General features: G+C 42.6%; 1 protein-coding gene across 20 annotated transcripts in view; it reads left to right on the top strand.

Annotated features, from left to right (window-relative positions):
• The window catches only part of afdna (afadin, adherens junction formation factor a), a 50,479-nt gene that overhangs the window by 9,997 nt on the left and 20,538 nt on the right, over positions 1-19,944 (top strand). For 15 of the 20 annotated variants that reach the window (XR_013289463.1, XM_077552843.1, XM_077552842.1 and 12 more), the window contains exons 2-21: positions 1,709-1,904; positions 2,016-2,128; positions 2,510-2,667; positions 2,746-2,903; positions 3,384-3,541; positions 5,359-5,443; positions 6,191-6,337; positions 7,270-7,314; positions 8,766-8,860; positions 8,941-9,191; positions 11,299-11,368; positions 11,488-11,611; positions 12,648-12,853; positions 13,865-13,885; positions 16,561-16,706; positions 16,797-16,891; positions 16,971-17,236; positions 17,757-17,900; positions 18,034-18,232; positions 18,956-19,062. Coding sequence is in view for 19 of the 20 variants with exons in the window: in XM_077552843.1 (XP_077408969.1) it covers positions 1,709-1,904; positions 2,016-2,128; positions 2,510-2,667; positions 2,746-2,903; positions 3,384-3,541; positions 5,359-5,443; positions 6,191-6,337; positions 7,270-7,314; positions 8,766-8,860; positions 8,941-9,191; positions 11,299-11,368; positions 11,488-11,611; positions 12,648-12,853; positions 13,865-13,885; positions 16,561-16,706; positions 16,797-16,891; positions 16,971-17,236; positions 17,757-17,900; positions 18,034-18,232; positions 18,956-19,062 (2,784 nt within the window). In the remaining variant the exon portion in view is untranslated. The remainder of the gene's footprint in view (positions 1-1,708; positions 1,905-2,015; positions 2,129-2,509; positions 2,668-2,745; positions 2,904-3,383; positions 3,542-5,358; positions 5,444-6,190; positions 6,338-7,269; positions 7,315-8,765; positions 8,861-8,940; positions 9,192-11,298; positions 11,369-11,487; positions 11,612-12,647; positions 12,854-13,864; positions 13,886-16,560; positions 16,707-16,796; positions 16,892-16,970; positions 17,237-17,756; positions 17,901-18,033; positions 18,233-18,955; positions 19,063-19,944) is intronic. The other 5 variants (XM_077552844.1, XM_077552845.1, XM_077552841.1 and 2 more) reach the window with 4 other exon arrangements.

Genomic DNA, 19,944 nt, shown 5'->3' with positions numbered 1-19,944 from the left:
ATTCAACTGATTATCAGTCCTGCCTTGAAGCAATTTGTCAAAATGGAGTGCAATACTCAGCTGCACCAGTGGAGGGGGTTGTTGTTTGACTCAACTAGTTTATAACGTGAAGAAGATTCTAATGTATAATAATAAAGCTAGCGGGTTAGCTTAAATGCACAATGTGCAATCGTCTTTAGTTTGAGTTTAGTTTGACAGTAAATTTGGGAGCGGCATAAATAAGAACTGTTTGAATGAGTAATTGTTAATTTTCCCCTGGAAATTTTATGAATGGCCGTCCCTATTTGCAATCCATTGTCCTGTTGTGAGTGATATTAACTTTGTGTAAACTTTGACTTACTGTCTCTTTTTGGTTGTATATGTCTTATCTGCACTGCTGGCCTACTTTCAGCATTTGTGTGTGACATAAATAGTCCCGTCACGCTGCCCCCCCCCCCCCCCCCCGCAGGTATCACTCACAGTCATTATGCTCAGAATCCGCCACATTTTGTGTCCGCGCGCGCGTGCGTGCGTGCGTGTGTCACACGTGGATCGAGCCTGCTATTCGTTGACGTCAACTCGTGCGCCGCCGTGGGAATTGAAAAGCTCTTCTTGTGGATTATTATTGGAGGGAAAGGATAAATGCAACTTGCTTGTGTTCAGCCTCCGACATGTTTTGAAATCTTAGTTAGGAAGAAGCTCATAGCTGTCGGAGTTTAGAAATTCTGCCATAACGGTAACCACTTTTGAAGTTATATGGCAATCACGTTGATTTGTTTTTAGCTTCTTTTTTTCGTTTAGCATGTAGCGTTTGAAAACAGTTTATTTATGATGATCTTTTTGACGGTAAAGGCTGGCACTGATGATTAACTGTGACTTGTCATATACTGGACTTACTGGCAGCTCCTGATTGGTTGTTGGCTCCTGACATGAATTTCCAATGGACCAAAAAGCTGAGAGGATTTTAAAATGACTGGCGCCAAGATGAGGAAGTGGACTTTGGCATGGGAATAATCACAGGATTGGACCACAGGAGTGGCGTGGCGAACTTTGACCTGCAGCTCGGCGCCTGCGTGGGTGTGCGTCGTCCTGCAAACATGACCCCCACCCTCGCGCGTTTCCGAGTAGGACACGCTGGTCTTTCCTGCGCTTGAACTCGGCTGAAATGCGTTTGTCAGACGCAGCGTTGTCCTTTTTTTTTGTTTGCGAGTCGGAGCGGGCAGGCGTCTCCGCGGTAACAGTCGCCGCTGGTTACGCAAGCTGGAGAACGGCAACCCTCCGTGACCCACATTCCACCAGTAAATCACAACACACACACACACACACACACACACATTCCCGACCCCGCCCTTGCTATCAAAACGGCGCTCACTGTTTCCACTCTGTTTGATTGAGTCACGTGTGGCGAGAGGCGTGAGAAGGGAAAATAAGGAGTGGCCTCCGTTTTTGCGTAAATATGTTGTTGTTGTTTGTCAGTTCCTTCATGTTGAAGCCACCACACGTGATATAAATGTGTTGTGCTTGTTCTACTTGTCAGTTGTCAGCATTGTTGCCTAAAAAAAAAAAAGAAGAAGAAAAGAAAAATTGCACCCATGAAGCCATAGAATAAAAATGTGACTAATTTTGAAAATGGACAGAGAGGGGCCTTGCCTAATGTTTAGCAGGTATTACCAACATTCAGAAAACACAAGTCACCCACACAGTGTGTGTGTGTGTGTGTCACTTGCAGGACCTGGAGTTCCACGGCGTGATGCGCTTCTACTTCCAAGACCGCGTCGCCGGCAACTTCGCCACCAAGTGCATCCGCGTGTCCAGCACGGCGACCACTCAGGACGTCATCGAAACGCTGGCCGAGAAGTTCCGGCCCGACATGAGGATGCTGTCGTCGCCGCGCTACTCCCTCTACGAGGTCCACGTCAGCGGTGGTGAGTACGCACCAGTCCTCCTCCAAGGACTTTTTGAACAGCGACCAATTGGTGGTAAGATTATGTGTGTGTGTGTGTGTGTGTGCGTGTGCGTGTGTGTGTGTGTGTTAGAAGAGCGGCAGCTGGACCTGGACGAGAAGCCGCTGGTTGTTCAGCTCAACTGGAATAAAGACGACAGAGAAGGACGATTTGTCCTCAAGAATGAGAACGACATCCTGCCCAAGGTCTGAAAACAGGGCTGGATGTTTAATACTAGAGGTGTCAGGCGATTGAAATTCAATAGTTAACTCATATTTAATCACAAATTTGATCTGTTCTAAATGTACAATAAAATGTAACATTTTCAAAATATACAATATGCAATTTTTCATTTCAACATAAAAGTGGAATAAATGGCAATCTACCCTAAGCTTTAACATCTACCCACTGTTACTGTACACCAATCTACCCCAACTACTGAAACCCACCCAGCACCAAAGTATACCAATCTACCCTAACTTAGTAAACCATCTGCCACTACTGTACACAAGTCTACCCAAATTTCAAATTTCCACTACGGCGCGCCAATTTCCTGAATTTCCTGTTGTTTTTTTCCTTTCCTGAAGAAGAGTCAGAGCAACGGCCCAGAGAAGGAGAAGGACGGCGTGATCCAGAATTTCAAAAGGACATTGTCCAAAAAAGAGAAGAAGAAAGAGAAAAAGCGGGAGAAGGAGTTTGCCCGGATAACGGACGGCGACGAGCAGATGCCCAATCGAGATGACGGGTAGAGCAATCGTCTCGCGGAAGGTTCCGCCGCTCCCAGACGCTTTCTGCCATCTTGCATTGTGTGCCTGCGCCGTAGGGACAGTCGCCTGGCTGCGGAGGTCTACAAGGACATGCCCGAGACCAGCTTCACCAGGACCATCTCCAACCCGGAGGTGGTGATGAAGAGGCGGAGACAACAGAAGCTGGAGAAGCGCATGCAGGAGTTCATGAGCAGCGACGGGCGGCCGGACTCGGGTACGACAACGTGCAGACAGTGACTGTGATATTTTAACGGAACATAAAAATGATTCACTAGAAATAAATAAATTATAAGCACAAAACTGCACGGGTAACAAAGGGAAACGAATGGGGAATTTGTGAATGGTCAACCACAAGCACAACGTTTGTGTGAACTCTCCGTACTTGTGCACATTCATGAGGCTAAACTTGGCCATGGCTTTCTAAATGCCTCACTCACACGTTAAGTCACCCAAAACAGTTGAGTTGTTCTCCCTCGCTAAGGTGTGCCATAACGACCAACTGTCTCATTAGCCCCCAAATGAAAACGTGAACTGGCGTCGCGAGTCGTTAAGCGGCTCCATCGATTGCTTCTTGACGTTGTAAAGTGGATCGTCCAGTTTTTATTCCTCTCTTCAGTCTTCCCTCGGGTCTACTAGACCCGACGTGATGGGAAGGGCTTTTAATGCATTGGATTTTTGGTGTGGCTCTTCGCAGGGGGGACGCTGCGGATCTACGCCGACAGTCTGAAGCCCAACATCCCCTACAAGACCATCCTGCTCTCCACCCGGGACACAGCCGACTTTGCCGTGGTGGAAGCGTTGGAGAAGTACGGCCTGGAGAAGGAGAATCCCCGAGAATACTGCATTGCCCGGGTAACTATGGAAACCCTGTTCTTCCCTTCTTTTTCTTTTTAGAGCTGCAACTAACAATTATTTTGTGTGTATATGTATATGTATATGTATTTAAAATAAAAAAAAATAAATAAATAAAAAAACATTTATTAATTTTTTTTAAATTGATTTGTTGTTTTTTAAAAAAAAAAAAGGAGAGCAATGATGATGTCAAATCGAATGAACAATACTGAGCTCTCCTGTAAAAGAAAAAAAAAACAAAAAACAAAAAAAAAAAAATTATTTTAATTTTTTTTCTACTTCAATTAATCGGATAAAAAGAGCTGTTTTAAATGTCCGTACTTTATTCATTCTGGTCTGCTCTAATCTACAGAAATCTGAGATTTGGACAGTTTTAAGTTAATGGAGGTCTAAACGGCGCATCAATTAATTTAATAATCCATTAAATGTTAATGAATCAAATTCCAATTTTTATTTCAGTCAAACATAGTTACAAACTTGCCGCTGATTTGATGCATAGATTTAGATGTTATAGCTGGAGCTATTTTTTAACTTCAGTCCCCAGTTGGGCACTTCCACAACATTGCAGTACATTATCGAATGTGCAATATACGTCAATTAAAAACGCCTTAGAAACGCACACACATTTCAAAATCAATAGTCCAATATTACATTTACAGTATATGACATAAGACCTACACTAGGTTTCAACGTTACAAGGTAAGAGTATACAGCAATTTAAAAATAAATAAATAATAAATAATCAATTGTTGTACCTTTGAATTCAACATGATACAAAATTATGTAATTACTACCTGCCAGTATAAACAAAACAGGAAATATGGTCAAATAAAACAAAACAACAATACACACTCTGCAGACTCTGTCACTCACCAGGCCTGGCCCCGCCTTTTTCAAGCCACACACATTCAAAGTCACAGACCCTAAAGTGTAGAGCGTGACAATGCTGCTGATAGCGACGCGCTACATGTATTATTTTGCGCTGCAAACTAACTGTTATCTAGTCACTCGAATACTCAATAGTATTAATTGCCACAATAATGGAAAACATTTGATAGCCCCAGCCCTAATCAAGGCCAGCCAGCTGTGCCTGCCGGGGGACGTGAGATAACACTTTAGGCGCTGTCTTTAAACGCCACATTTTGTCACAGGCTGTGGGGCAGCCAAGGTCACGCACGCGCAACCATGCCTAGCACACACACACGCACGCACGCACTCACTGTGCTATTGAACACACAACATGAAAACCTCTGGGAGGAAAGCAATTTAGTGACTTTCATGCAGCGATAGCAGAGAGCAGATGCTTAGTGTTGGCTGTCTTCCCCACAGCCTCCTGAGACACACACACACACACACACATGCATGCACTATAAACACACACTGCTTATAGTTGTAATTTGCTGATGAGGTGGCGGCGCAGCAAAACTCCATTAGGTTAGTGAGCTCGGCAGCACGCTGGCTCGCTCGCATGTCAGCCTGTTTGGGGGAGGGCCGTGTGTGTGTGTGTGTGTGTGTGTGTGTGTGTGTGTGTGTGTGTGTGTGTGTGTGTGTGTGTGTGTGTGTGTGTGTGTGTGTGTGTGTGTGTGTGTGTGTGTGTGTGTGTGTGTGTGTGTGTGTGTGTGTATGTGTGCGCAGAAAAGCAACACAAAGCAACGGTACTCATGAGGCACCGTAATATTTTCGAGTTGCCAACTGTTGGTCAACGGGACACGTTTGTGCTGTAACGGCAGGAAAATTGTGGGATGGAAAAGAAAGCCATTTCATAAATGTTTCTAAAATGTCCCAAAATCACATTTGTGTCGTTGTTGGTTGTGCAGCAAGATGACAAATCTGGCAAGGAGGTGATCCTGGATGACGCCGAGTGTCCGCTGCAGATCTTCAGGGATTGGCCTGCTGACAGAGGCAAGCTCGCGTTTGCATGTCTGTGCTGCTCCCTTGTGCAGCATTGCCAACATTGCACGAGTGGTGCCTTGAGATAAGAGTTTAATAGGGTCTGTGGCCATGCTTGTAACGGAAAACATTTTGTATCTCAAATCAGTTTTAGCGTTAACATGAAAAGTACCAAAAAATCTGTTACAGCTGTGCAAAGTGGCCACTAGGGGCAGTAAAATGCAAAAAACAAACAAAAGTTTGACTCATCTACTTTGTGACTCTGTAGTTAACAGTTTTTTTCCCCCCACAGAGGATAAAGAATATATGCCAGTGAATATTTTTCTGAACTGAAAAAGCAGAAAGCATTTTATCTCAAATCAGTTTTAGCGTTAAAATGAAAAGTACCAAAAATCTGTTACAGCTGTGCGAAGTGGCCACTAGGGGCAGTAAAATGCAAAACACAAACAAAAGTTTGACTCATCTACTTTGTGACTCTGTAGTTAACAGTTTTTTTCCCCCACAGAGGATAAAGAATATATGCCAGTGAATATTTTTCTGAACTGAAAAAGCAGAAAGCATTTTTTTTTTCTGGAAGCTTCGTTGCTTATATTCAACCCAATATTCCATGGGTCTTGAACGAGAATGCCGTAAAACATCTGGCAGTAAAATGAGCTCAAAAGGAGCTGCCACTGAATGAGTTAAAAGTACAGTTTCGATAATGTGTCTCCTTTTTAAATATGTGTGCGTTTTTTTGTTGCGGTATTATATTGTGTGCAGGTGCGTTGGTATTCCAGCTGAAGAAGAGACCGCCTGACTACCAGATGAGAAAGACGAGGAAAGCAGATGACAAGATCCTGCAAGGGAAGGACGGCTCTGGGTCCTTGCCGCCGGAAAAACTGCCTTACCTGGTGGAACTGAGCCCGGGTACACACACACACACACACGCATGCACGCACACACACGTGCACACACTCAATGGCTTGCACACTTGAACCAAATTGAATTTGAAGCCCTTGGCGGCAGGCGGTGACCAGCAGGTGTCAGTGTTACCCGTTTGAAGCCGCAAACAGGCGTAGTCGGGTCAAACAGAGGTGAGGTCTTCAAGCGAATCACATGTCGAGGAGTCCAGATGTCACTTGGAAGTTTAATCGCACGTGAAATTCACTTAAGGGATGTTGAACTCGATCCAGCGTACTCGATGCCAACTGCTCCCCTGTAATTTTAGAAGGAATATGATGGGAATGTTCAACGTTTTGGCCTGGAAAAAAATCCTCACTTTGTTGACTTGGAAATGAAGGAAATCCCGACGTGAAATGGAGATCCATAATTGCCAGAATTCCAACTTTAAAATTGGGGATTTTTTTTTTTTGCTTTTAAAATATGTGGGGTGAGGGGGTGCTCTTTGAATCAGTGGTGCAAATGTCAGGAAGATACTTAAGATGCCAAAACGGACGATGCAGCCACAAAGTGTGAGTTTGAGACGCAATCGGACACTTAAGTCGCAGGATAGTCCCTCTGGGAAAAACTCCACATAAACCAACTTAACTTAGCTTTGCCCCTTAACCAGGCTTGTTTCTTGCTCCCGACCCTGCTTCTCCTTCTCCCTGTTTCCGCTCCCCTCCCCCTCCCTGTCGATCACACAATCTCACTAACACTTTTAACACCCCCAACGGGAGCATAATAATATCTCTTGTCATTTGATTGCCTAACGAGGTTACGCTGCATTTTTCACCCTGTGCTCTTTTTGTTTCCCGCTTTGTGGTGGCATGGTGTGGCACTGCTTCTGCGTGTGTGTGTGCGTGTGCGCGTGCGTGTCCTTGTGCATGTCTTCTACTTCCTGTGCCTGCCTGCCATAGGGCGAGGGAATCACTATGCCTACTACGCCTATCGGCATCACGAAGGTAAAAAGTGCATCTCACACCCTCTCTGTGTAATGTTAAAGTTTGTCAACACTTTTTTTTGGTAAATGCAAAAGTGGCAACACAGTTGAAGTGAATGTTAGTGACGGAAATGAAAAAAGTAGAAATGCAGTCCATTAAAAGGTTTTGGGAAGGTGTTGACTTTTTTTACACGATACACTTGTAGCGCCGTCCTTATTTTTGCAGTATTTTTAGACGCAGCTCTCTGAGCAAATGATTGGGTATCAGAAAACCTCAGTTTTTTTTCCCCCCCCGTCACCACAGATGTCGACTTTTCCTTTCTCCTCACTGTGCTAATTTTCTTCCTTTTGCTTGTACTAAACTTTGTTTGACTAACCAATGCGTACTGGCTTGCCAGACCATCCAACCACAAATTTTGATTACTAGGATTGTTTATTTGAAAGGCGCAGTGCATATTAATATGCAATGATATGAATAATATGCTGCAAGATATACAGGTGCATCTAAAAAAAAAAAAGGTCAATAATATTAGTTGTTCAATTCAGAAAGTAAAACTTAATTGTTTTTGAAGAGACATGATATACTGTTTTATATCATATTTATTGAGATGCTCCTGGAAAGTAGACATTTTGGAGATACGGGTTTCACTGTGACAAAATAGGATAAAATAAAATAACTTTGTATTTTTGCTTGGTTGAAAAACAATTCTGAATATCATAGAGGAAATAACGGCCAATTGTTTTTCATTTTTAGATATTCAACATTTTGTGCTTAAAGGGATACTTGACCCATTTTCGGCAGTAAAAAGTTAATATTTTGTCCGGACTTAATTTGATAACTTCATTATTTTAAATGTACAATTAATACTTTTAAAAGCACATTTTCCCACTTGCTGTCGACTGAAGATGACATCACCTCTGCTAAGGAAATAGGTAACGAGTAACGACCAATCACGGCTCACCTGTTTTCTGGGTTTGGTCAGCAAACTGAGCCATGATTGGTCGTTACCTGCTTCCTCAGCACTTCAGTACTTCAGTAGACAGCAAGCGGCAAAATTACTTTCTAAATTTTTTTTATTGTTCATGAAAAATAATGACGTTATCACATTAATTATAGACAAAATATTATCTTCTTACTGTTGAAAATGTCTCAATCCCTTTAAATTTAAAGCTGAGTATCAAATCGCTACTGCCACCTGTGACTGAAAAATGACACTGCACACTCCCTCCTACACGTACACAATGCGTGCATGATGTCACATCCGCAGACGGGGCGAGAAATTCAAACCCGAATCCAGGCTGAAAACTATTGGTCAGGGGCTTGCAGGAGTACCCACTGTGAACTGCTAGGTGTTAATCTACTAATTAGAAGGTCAAAAATTGGTAATTAGTAGTTTTTACTTTTATGCTTTTTTCATGTTAATGAATATTTTTGAAGCTGCACCCGTCATTTAGTGCCTCGTCGCGTTGCAGATGGGTCGGACTCACGGGACAAACCCAAGCTGTACCGCCTCCAGCACAGCATCACCGAGGTGGGCTCCGACTGCACCGAGGACGGCGCCATCCAGGTACTCGAGACGAAATTCTCCTTTCCCCGCCCCTCAACGTTCCGTTGCAGCGATTGTGACAGTCGCGCGTGTGCCGCCAGCTCCTGGGCCCGGGCGTGCTGCCTCACCACTGCAACCTGACGCACAGCGAGGGCCTGGTGACGGTGACGCCGCACGGCCCCGACGCCGACACTTTCGTGGACGGCCAGCGCATCGTCGAGACGGCCGCGCTGCGCTCGGGCGCCACGCTGCGCTTCGGATCGGCGCACATCTTCAAGTTCGTCGACCCGCTCTATGACCAGGGCATCAAGAGGGAGCCGGTCGCCGTCATGCGCGCCAGGCACAAGTCGGGGTGAGGGAAAGCACTACTTGGAGTCAAACGTTTTATGGGCATTGTGTAGAAAAGGTTAATGTTTTTGTTTTGTTTTTCGCTTTCTATCGTTATTTTAACTTAACATATACATGTTTTTTAATGTATCAAATATTCTATATTGATTAAAAATAGAATAGATTGTGTTGAATAAAACCCCCCCCCACTGATTTTATTTTTCCAAACATCTTTAAAAAAGGTCATTTTGAAGCTGTAATGTTAATACCAGGGGTGTCAAAATTTGTGTGTTAATTTTGAGTTAATTTAAACTTTCATTAACGCCACCAATTTTTGTAACACAATGACCGCCCCTTCCTCGGAAGGCCTGTACTGGGGGAATTCCAGTCGCAACGCAGCAGACACATCCACATCAAAATTTAGCAGTAATAAATTTAATATTAATGCATATATTTGTGGAGACTGGGGTCAATTTGTGTTTTACAATTTTAAAAATGTGCCGAATTTCACAAGTTACTTCGTGTTAAAGATTAGATAGATATGAAAAGAAAATGCACTGAGCTGTCACCAACGTCTTACAAATGCAATTATACCATCTGGTGGCAGAAAAATGACCAACACAAATCAATATCACATTCTTTTTTTTTTACAGTACAGTACATCTTTTTAATTTTGAATCAATGTTGGCAATTATTATGAAAAGATGCAGACATATTTCTATTAGTTTAACATTTTTTTTCCACTTTCATGTTAACAAGTGTATGAAAACTTAGGATTTTTTTTTCACTTTTTTTTTTCTAAAGTTACCTATTGAATTCATGCGATTAATTCTGATTCTAGTACGAGTTGTAGTCGTAGTTACAAGTTGTGGTTATAGTCATATTCGGGATTTTAGAGTCCTTGTTCTAGTACTAATCAAATTCTAGTTGTAGGTTTTGATTCAAAAGCGTTGCATGATATTTCTATTTTTGTTGAGTGTTGTTCAAGTCAGACTCAGTGTTTTGCTTTGGGATCTGTTTTGAATTGTAAAGCCAGCCGGTGTGGTTGTGGTTGTAGTCAGTGACAGTGGGAGATGCTCACCATCTGTGAGGGGGGGGGGGGAGACCATGATGAGGTTTGAGATGAAGGGAGCGACGGATCAGAGCAAATGAGAGGAGACTCGGAGCAAAGGTTGCTCGGGCCCTCTAATCTCATCAACGTGGTGCAGGGTGGAGCCACCTCGTCATCATCATCTTCCTCATCTTTTTCCTTCTCCTCGGTTCTCACACTCGCGCGGCCGTCAAGAACGAGAGCACAAGAATGAAAAGCAACAAAAATCTTTGGAATTGTATTTGGTGGCAGTGACGGATGATTGAGAGACGTGGTCACCGCTTGTGGTAAAGTTGTTTAACTCTTCTTCTTGTCTTGATTACCTCCACCGAGGAGCTTTTGAATGGGAACAGGTTTGTCCATTCACATGTCAGTAAAAAAAGGGAATTGTCAAAATGAGTGGCTACATGTTGATAGAGACGTTCTTTCTGCGTGTAGGTTTCGGATGACTTTTGTCATGTTAACAAGCATCTCAAGTTTCCTCTGAGTTGTTTTGGGAAAGTGGAGTGATCGAATTTGTCACGTTAAACACTGCTTAGTCTTTTTTTGCCTTCCCACACATTTCAAACTTGATTCTGCGCTGCTTTTGACAGCTGGAAGTCACGTTTAGCCGCGTGTCCTGGAACAAGCGCCGTGGCATCGTCTTCTTTTGCAGCCAACACCAACGCCTCAAATATTGCGCGCACGTACAATAGCATGCGTGCACCTCCTCAAACATGACGTTCTGTGCTGCCATCTTTTCACTTGACTCCGCCGACCACGCAAATTGCGGTTTGTGCCAGGCGGCGTTCCAAGTGTCTCCGCCTTCCCGACTGAGAAACGCATGGGAAAGTTTTGTGCTAATTATTACCACACGGGCGTTTTGTTTTCTAGAATGTTGCTCCCACTCAGCTGAGTTGGGACCCGCACCTCCATGTCAATCACTTAGTATTTGTATGGACTCTTATCATATTGTGATGATCGTGTGTTTGTGTTGGCTGTGAGCTCCTGTTGACCATAATACGACGTCCTCCGACGTGCTGTTTATGTATGTGTGCTGCAGCAGTGTTCACGAAACCACCTTTGACCTTCAGGGAGACGTCCACAGTGGGGCTGCCATGCCTACCAGCAAGGTAACTCACTCACACACACACACACGGTTTATATCAGCGAACGTGACCTGCCTAAAAGCAATCGAGGTCACACTCGCATGTGTGTGTGTTTGTGTGTGTGTGTGTGTGTGTACATGCAGAGCTCGGGGAAGCTAGAAATGGAGCGCGGGATGGTGAAGCCGATGATTCGAGGCGAGCTGCAGGACGGCTCGGCCGACCGGCCTGAGTTAACTTTGCCGGCCAGCATCGAGTTCAGAGAAAACTGTGAGTCCAAATTTGTACTTGACACAAACTAAGGCCCAGGCCAAATGGTCTTAAAGTGGAAATCAACCATGAACATTTCTTGACAATAATATGTTATATGTGACCTCACTAGTCTAAACATGACATTATGATTTTGCTTCATAACTCTTATTCCACAAATGTAATATTAATCAGAATGTCTTGTTTAGACTAGTAAGGTCATGAAATGTTCAAGGTTAACTTTCACTTTTAAAAAATTCTCAGATTGAGTCACAAAAAATTGTTAATTCTTTACCTTGTATTATTTTTTTTTAATTTGCCAAATATTGACTAATTATTCATAATTGAAATGGATTACAAGTTAATCCTGACTATGTTGATTAATTGCCCAGCCCTAACACAGGGATGTGATTTTTTTGAATTCCGCTTTTTCTATCTACCCCCCCCCCCCCCCCAAAAAAATCCGATTTTTTTTTTTTTTTTAATTTTATTTTATTTTATTTATTTATTTATTTTATTTTTTTTAGTAGTAGTTCATTGTGTATGCACATGACTCCGCCAGATAACATCTTCTGCTATAACAAAGACATTTGTGGTATGCTCTAATATGAGTTACTTTTCATTTGGTCATGATACAATTATTTGTTCATGAAATTTGAACTCTTCAACATTATTTATGTGTTAACTTAGTAATCACATTAGTTAGATATGATGATATTCTCAGTGATAGTTTTTAAAAGCAAATCCAATGTTTTTGAATGTGACTGATTTTGAGTTGACTAAAACTGCCATTTTATATGGGATAGTTCAATATACATTGGAAATTTATGCTGTTGTTTTGTCTATTTCTTTGTCATGTGAGTGCATTGAAAGTACTTAAAAACACGGAAAACCCATGAGCCAGACCAGACAAACCCAGACCCCCGGCTAAATTTTCAGATAATTTCACTTTGGTCAAATCACATCCCTGCTAACACAAATGACATATTAGCTTCCTGGTGAATAAGTAACAACGCCGAGCCTTGTATTTTTGCCGACTTGGCAAATTTGTGCGCAGCCGAAGACACGTTCCTGTCGGCCATCATCAACTACACCAACAGCTCGACGGTCCACTTCAAGCTGTCGCCCACCTACGTCCTGTACATGGCGTGCCGCTACGTGCTGTCGCCCGCCTACCGGCCCGACATGTCTCCCTCGGAGCGCACACACAAAGTCATCGCCATCGTCAACAAGATGGTGAGCATGATGGAGGGCGTCATCCAGGTGAGTGCTCGTCACGCTCGTCGTCTTGTCCCCCGCGTCGGATCTGCGCACGCCGCACTTTTCGGTTGTCATAATGAGCGTATAATGAGCTGGCATTTAGATGTCTGTCTGTCCACACTTCACCTCTGTGACGCCAGTTGTCGTTTGTACGTCTGTCACCGCTAGCGCAAAAGCTAATGTGCAAATGAGTGTATGGAGAGTTTACGGTTTATTTTATGGATGGTAAAATCCCAGTTAACACAGAAAATTACACGGCTGTTAATTCAATTTCATTAAGTTTAGTTCAGGTCAATTCAGTTTTATTTTTATGGTGAGAAGCAGTTATCTCAAGGCACTTTACATATTGTATATTTACATACAATTCTCACATCTCCAAAATAGCTACTTTTCAGAAAATCTAACTGCTTATTTATTTGATACTTCCCAAAAGCAAATAAGTGTGGTTGCATCGTCTTCACAAAAATTCTTTCTTGAAGATCTTAGAGCCTCAAAATGCGACCAGTTCCTTTTGAACAAAACAAGCTTAAATTGATTTAACCTATTTTTATTTATTGTCTAAAAACAGCTTTCAATCTTGATGTAACATAATGCCGCATGGCTCTGAGTTTCATCACTTTTAATTGGCTAATAATGACAAAAAAAAAAGTCTTAACAGTTACAATATAGCTTCTTTCGGCAATCCCTTAAAATGTTGCCTCTTCATTTTCACTCAATGTTAGCTAGGATCGACTTCAGCGCAACCCAAATGGGAGCAAACAAACACTATATGAAATCAATGGACAGAAGCTTGGAATTATTTCTACAGTTGCGAGGACCTTGAACAAAAAGATGCTCGTCATCTTTGAATATGACAAAGGACAAACTTGTCATTGTCAACCATGACCGTGTGTGTGTGTTAGGTGGGTGTGTGTGTTACCATAGTGTAGCTGTTGACGTGTTCTCTCTCTGTCCTGTGAACGTGTCCTACCTCCTCCTCCTCCTCCTCCTCCTCTTCCTCCTCCGTCCATGCAGGAAAGTCCTGAAGGGGATCAGGTAGGATAGCACATCATGAGACTCTTGCTCTCTCTCTATCCCTCTCTCTCTCTCACTCTCTCTCTTCCTCCGTTCCAGGGAGGGCGATTTAAAATATTCTTTAAATGAATTAAAATTGCTCATATAAACCTTCGTAACGTCATTCCCTGTCATCACACTTTTATGTACATTTGAACATTAAATGACCATTTTAGAGCATCAAAACAAATGACTCTTTAGTACTGTATGTGGCACAAATGCAGAATGCCCATAGTTGCTGATGAAGCAGCATGTGGCTCATTACCCAAGGTTATTTCTGGTATGGAGATGATTTATTTTTAATGTAAAGTGACTGTAGTTGCTCAGAAGATCTTGTCTTGTGTCACGTTGTCGCAAATGAAAAATATATATTTTCTTCTATTTATTACACACAAGTATAGCATGCGCTATGTGATTTGTCAAATATGATATGGAATTTTTCCAATTGTGTTAGCATTTTTGAAATGCCAGCTACAAAAGTCATGTTTTTTTTTTTTTTGGTGATAATAGTTACTTTTTATGTGTTATTTTTCAAATTTAATGAATTAAAACAGAAAATATTGATATTTTACAGGACTGAAAATCTTACTTAAACCCTCCAAAATATTGATAATTTGCGGCAATCTTTACAGTTATAAATATGCTAAGTAGGCTTAGAGGTCGCCCAACCTCGTCACATTTCTTCTGCCTTTTTCTTTCTTTCTGTCCTTTCCATGCTTCTTTCACAAGACCCCCCCCCCATTGGTGGTTGCTGCTGCTGCTGCTGCTGCTTCTTTATTGCTGCCACTCTAACAGAAATGTTTAATAAAACAAACGCCGATAATTATACAGTGGTCCCTTGACTTATGAGTGCCCCAACTTAGGAGTTTTTCACGTTAACAGTTGTCACTTTGATGAAAAAAATAGATATCATTTTTTTATGCTTTGTGTTTTGAGTGAAAATTTGAATTACCATCGAGCTTCAGATACAAAGTGAAGTGAAAGAAAAAGGTTCACATCCAACACACAAATACAACAGTATGTACAAGAGTTGCACTTTATAAAAGCAATTGTTTTTACTTTACCTTCACTTTTATGTGCTATTTTCTTGATTAAAGACACATACCAAAAGATTATTTTTTATATAGACTTGATTTGATATATAGACTTGAAGTCGATTAGTTTCTGAGCTTGGCTATGGAACAAATAGATCTCGTAAGTCAAGGTGCTAGTGTAAAAGACGGTAACGCAGCCTTCCACAGCCGGGAAACTAGACGTCATCACCACTAATGATTCCATTCAGCTTCCGGGACCTGCCTGCCTGCCACTAAACCAAAAAAAAAGAATCCCGAGTGGCCGAGTTGAAACCAAATGCTCGTCCCCGTGCAGTGGTTGCATCCTTGCGTCTTCTGTGTGACGTGACGCTTGTGTATGAAAGACTCTTTTAACGCTTCATCTGCCTCTTGTTCCTTTTTTGAAAACTTTTTTATTTTGGATGCACTCGGCTCCTTAACCCCCCCTGCTGCCCCCCAATGATGATTTCGTTTGTCTTCTGTTTTTGGTCCGTTTGACTTTTTTTCCTCCCCCCACCTCCCCAAGGTGGGTAGGGATAGATGAGTGCCCGCTCTGATTGGTGGATTATATTAACCAACCAGCTCCTCAGATAGCAAGCCCTGTCCTCCTCCATTTCCCATATTAAGATGGCAAAACCGTAAAAAGATTGATACATACTGTACGATTTTTGTTGTTGTGGCCTCTCATAGCCGAGGATGGCCGTGGCCTCTGAGCCAATAAAAATCTTACATAAACGCGCTATGCAAAAATCTTAAAACTTCTTTTGTCATATAAAAATATTCTTATATTATTATACAGTCTAATGTAATGTAATCTTATTTTGCCTATGCCTTCTATTGGTGTCAAAGTTCAATGTTTTGACAATTTGCTGTAAAAAGCAAACTTGATTAAGCCGTTTATTGTACATCAATGGCTAATTTAGCCACCCAATTTGAAATCGTGAATATTAATCAAACTAATCCACCCATTTGATTACAAAATTTTAAGCAAAAATGTGTGCCTCGAAGCTTCACAGGCATTTTTTCCACACACACATTTTAAAGTCACAGATACTACAGTGTTTCAATGTGAGGTGACCCTAAGTGGACACAATACGTGCACCTTGCATAGTTTGTGTTGCTGTTGTTGCTGAAGTAATTTTATGTCTGAATAATTGATAAATCTATGACGTTATTGCTAGGTTAATGAATTCTAAAAATATCTCTGCTAGCTGCAGCGCTAGCATCATGCGTCATCAAGTGGACTTTGGTCCAAAAGCCTTTTTGAAGTGTCAGCATTGATCCTGAAGGAAATGCAGATGGCCACAAGGAGGCGCCGATGAGCATTAATACAAAAAAAGTTGTGCTCGCGGAGGAGGATGAGGCTGCTGCCTGGTGACTTGATATCTTGACTCGAGGACTGGTCACTAGTGTGTCAATTGATTGGCTGACAGTAATGACCAGTCCTTTGTGTGGGGAGAGAAGGGGGCGGAGTCTGCTGGGCATGAGTCTATCCTTCAAGTAACAACTCGCTCTTGGCTGCCACCGAAACCGACAGAATTGTAACGAAATCATCGTAACGTAACATCTCGGCGGTTTTCTCTGCGTGTGTTTGCGACTTTGCAGAAGCAGAAAAACATTGCGGGCGCGCTGGCCTTTTGGATGGCCAACGCCTCGGAGCTGCTCAACTTCATCAAGCAGGACCGCGACCTGAGCCGCATCACGCTGGACGCCCAGGACGTCCTGGCGCACCTCGTCCAGATGGCCTTCAAGTCAGTATGACTCCATATATCAGCAAAAAAGCCTGTTCCATTACAGATAGATGTGGATTGTATGAATCGTTTGTGGGTGTGTGTTGGCAGGTACCTCGTCCAATGCCTGCAGGTCGACCTCAACAACTACATGGCCGCCTTCCTGGAGGACCCGGAGGAGCACAATCCTCAGAGACCCAAGATAGGTAAAGGATTTAAAAAAAAATGTCAGTTACCTTTCAATATTAGAAGTCCATAGCCAAATATTTGTTTATGTTTTTATAGAGGACGTCCTGCACACGTTGACGGGCGCCATGTCGCTGCTGCGGCGCTGTCGCGTCAACGCGGCGCTGACCATCCAGCTCTTCTCGCAGCTTTTCCACTTCATTAACATGTGGCTCTTCAACAAGCTGGTGACAGAAAGCGAGTCGGGCCTGTGCTGCCACTACTGGGGCGCCATCCTGCGCCAGCAGCTCAGCCACATCGAGGCCTGGGCCGAGAAGCAGGGCCTGGAGCTTGCCGCCGACTGCCACCTCAGTCGCATCGTGCAGGTAGCGCCGCCGCCGCCACCACGCAAACCACATGCCCACCTCTACTCTGAAATTATTAGACCGAATTCTCCACCAAAAAATTGAACGATCGCGCCAATAGTTTGGATTTAATAGTGGTAAAATCGTGTTTACTTGCTAGGTTTTTTTTATTCCGATTTTTTTTTTTATAAAGAACAAAAATCTTGCTAGTCTAAATTAGAAAAAATATTTAAAAAAAATTTTTGTCAAATTTTTTTGCACACAAAATTCTTATAAAAAAATTTAAAAAGAAAAACTTGCTAGCTTATTTTTTTTTATTCTCATTTTTTTTAAAGAACAAAATTCTTGCTAATCTAAAAAAAATAAAAATCTTACATTAAAAAAATTCTACATTACATACATTAATTTAAAAAAACTAAAAAAAAAAAAAAAACTTGAGTGAGTCTTTTTTTTTTTTTTATTCTCCCACAAAAAATTAAAAATAAAAAGGAAAAAAAACTTGCTAGTCCAAGACTTGTGCATGTACATGTGTGTCCTCCAGGCCACCACCCTCCTGACCATGGACAAGTACTCCATGCAGGACGTCCAGAACATCCACAGCACTTGCTTCAAGCTCAACTCGCTGCAGCTCCACGCGCTCATGACCAACTACCACTGTGCTCCCGACGAGCCTTACATCCCGCCCGTAAGACCCCAACGTCCTTTCCTAGATAGACGCTATTCCCAAAACATATTATTGAATTTGACTTTCCTCATATTGATCGAAATTAGGCATCCCAACGATTATTTTTATCATCATCGATTTTTCTACTCAAAAGGAGCTGATAGACCACGTGGTGGCGGTGGCGGAGAACACTGCGGACGAGCTTGCGCGTAGCGACGGCCGCGAGGTGCAGCTGCAGGAGGACCCTGACCTGCAGCTGCCCTTCCTCCTGCCCGAAGACGGCTACTCGTGCGACGTGGTGCGCAGCCTGCCCAATGGCCTGCAGGACTTCCTGGACCCGCTGCTGCAGAGAGGTACGCACGCAGGCCGCTTACGTGCACAGGACACCGCTTCGCCGACTTAGATATTTGACACAGACCGTCAAGAATGGAGCTTAAAAATTGCTGCAGTTACGATGAGGAACGAGCCTGATTATACTACAATTACGGGAAAAACTATTTCAAGGAAAAATTGTCCATTTTAGTGAAAATAAATTAATAATGGTCCTGACCTAAACAAATAGTGTTTTCAATGCAATGATTTCCATCTATTGTATCCTTTTTTATGGTCAAATGTGTTTTAAAAGCGAAACACATATTTTGTTTTGTGATAATATATAGCCTCTTTTGGTGCTTTAACATTGCCTTTTCATGAGCAAATATTGCTCTTTTGACGCTGGAAATATCATTTTTGTGGTAAATATTGATTCTTGGTTGGAATTTTGAAGTGTCAGTTCAAATGTTTGACATGCTTGATGTGAAAGAAACTGAAATACATCAGACATTTCTACGAGTTTCTATGGGAGTGTTTAAAAAAAAAATAAAAATCCCCAACCTCATCAGTGTCCATGGTTCAAATGTGTCCCCGTGTAGATGTGAGCAGCGCAGTTATTTGATAACATCAACTGTCTTAATTAACATTTGATAGTTGAGTTAAGTTTTGCCATTAACAGCTTTCAATTATTTCGTTGTGCTATGCATGAGAGACATTGTGTAACTTTTTCCCTTGCGTGGGTGCATTTTGTTTTTCCCCACCAGGCTTCTGCCGGCTGACGCCGCACCCTCGCTCGCCCGGAACGTGGACGGTCCACTTCGAGGGGGCCGACTGCGACAGCCACTTCTCCGCTGTCGACAACTCCGACATGGTACGTACGACAAAGTGTGTGCGCGCGCGTTTAAGTGTGTGGTCCCATCTGCCATCAAAAGAGCTATAATTTCACGCAACAAACACAAACGTTAAAGTGCCGCTTAAATGCATGAGTGAGCTTGTAGCGCAAAATGAGAGAGTTTTTAAGTAATAAAATGTGCGCACACCTTCTCTGTAATTGCCACTTTAATCCCTGTCTTTATACTTATTTAATAACACCACGTAATCACACACACAAAACCATCAGTGTAGCCAAAATGGCGGCTGAATGGCGAGACATTTTCGTTTGATGTTGATGATGTAAACTTGAGCCCGCCGCCTGGAAATGCATTCATCATTTCATCATTTCCAGAACCCAAAGCGTGATATTGTGCACGGTTGTGTCCATGGCTACAGTTGCTTTCAAGATAATAGGACATGAGAAATGAGTTTTGGGCGTTAAAAGTCCCTGTTAAGTAAAAAAAGACGTTGTGTAAAATAGACACAGTGCAGAGAATAGTGTCGTTGCTAAGCCTGCAAAATCTGAATGATTTACAAAAAATGGCCAAGTATATAAAATCAGGCTTGAATAAGGTGTTTTTTCTAAACACAGAATTGACTGTTAAACTCTCATTCTCCGGCACCCACGTCACTCACCAGCCTAGGCCCCCGTCTTTTAGCGTCTGAGTGACATTGCGGGCGTTTGTTTGCCCTCCCACAAGTGGCCACCTCATAAACACATAAGTGTCCATTTCAGTGGCTATTATGGTTTTTGCCAAAGTCCGGGAAATGTTGACGGTAAAAGCTTTCCGTCACTAGGCTGTCGCCACAGTGGATTTAAGTGAAAGTGAGTCAACAACTCGTCGGGTGTTGCGGACGGACGCGCTCGTTACTCGCACAT

The sequence above is a fragment of the Vanacampus margaritifer genome, chromosome 19 (genome assembly GCF_051991255.1).
Source record: "Vanacampus margaritifer isolate UIUO_Vmar chromosome 19, RoL_Vmar_1.0, whole genome shotgun sequence".
Taxonomy (NCBI): domain Eukaryota; kingdom Metazoa; phylum Chordata; class Actinopteri; order Syngnathiformes; family Syngnathidae; genus Vanacampus; species Vanacampus margaritifer.
This window is presented reverse-complemented; position numbering and strand designations above follow the sequence as displayed.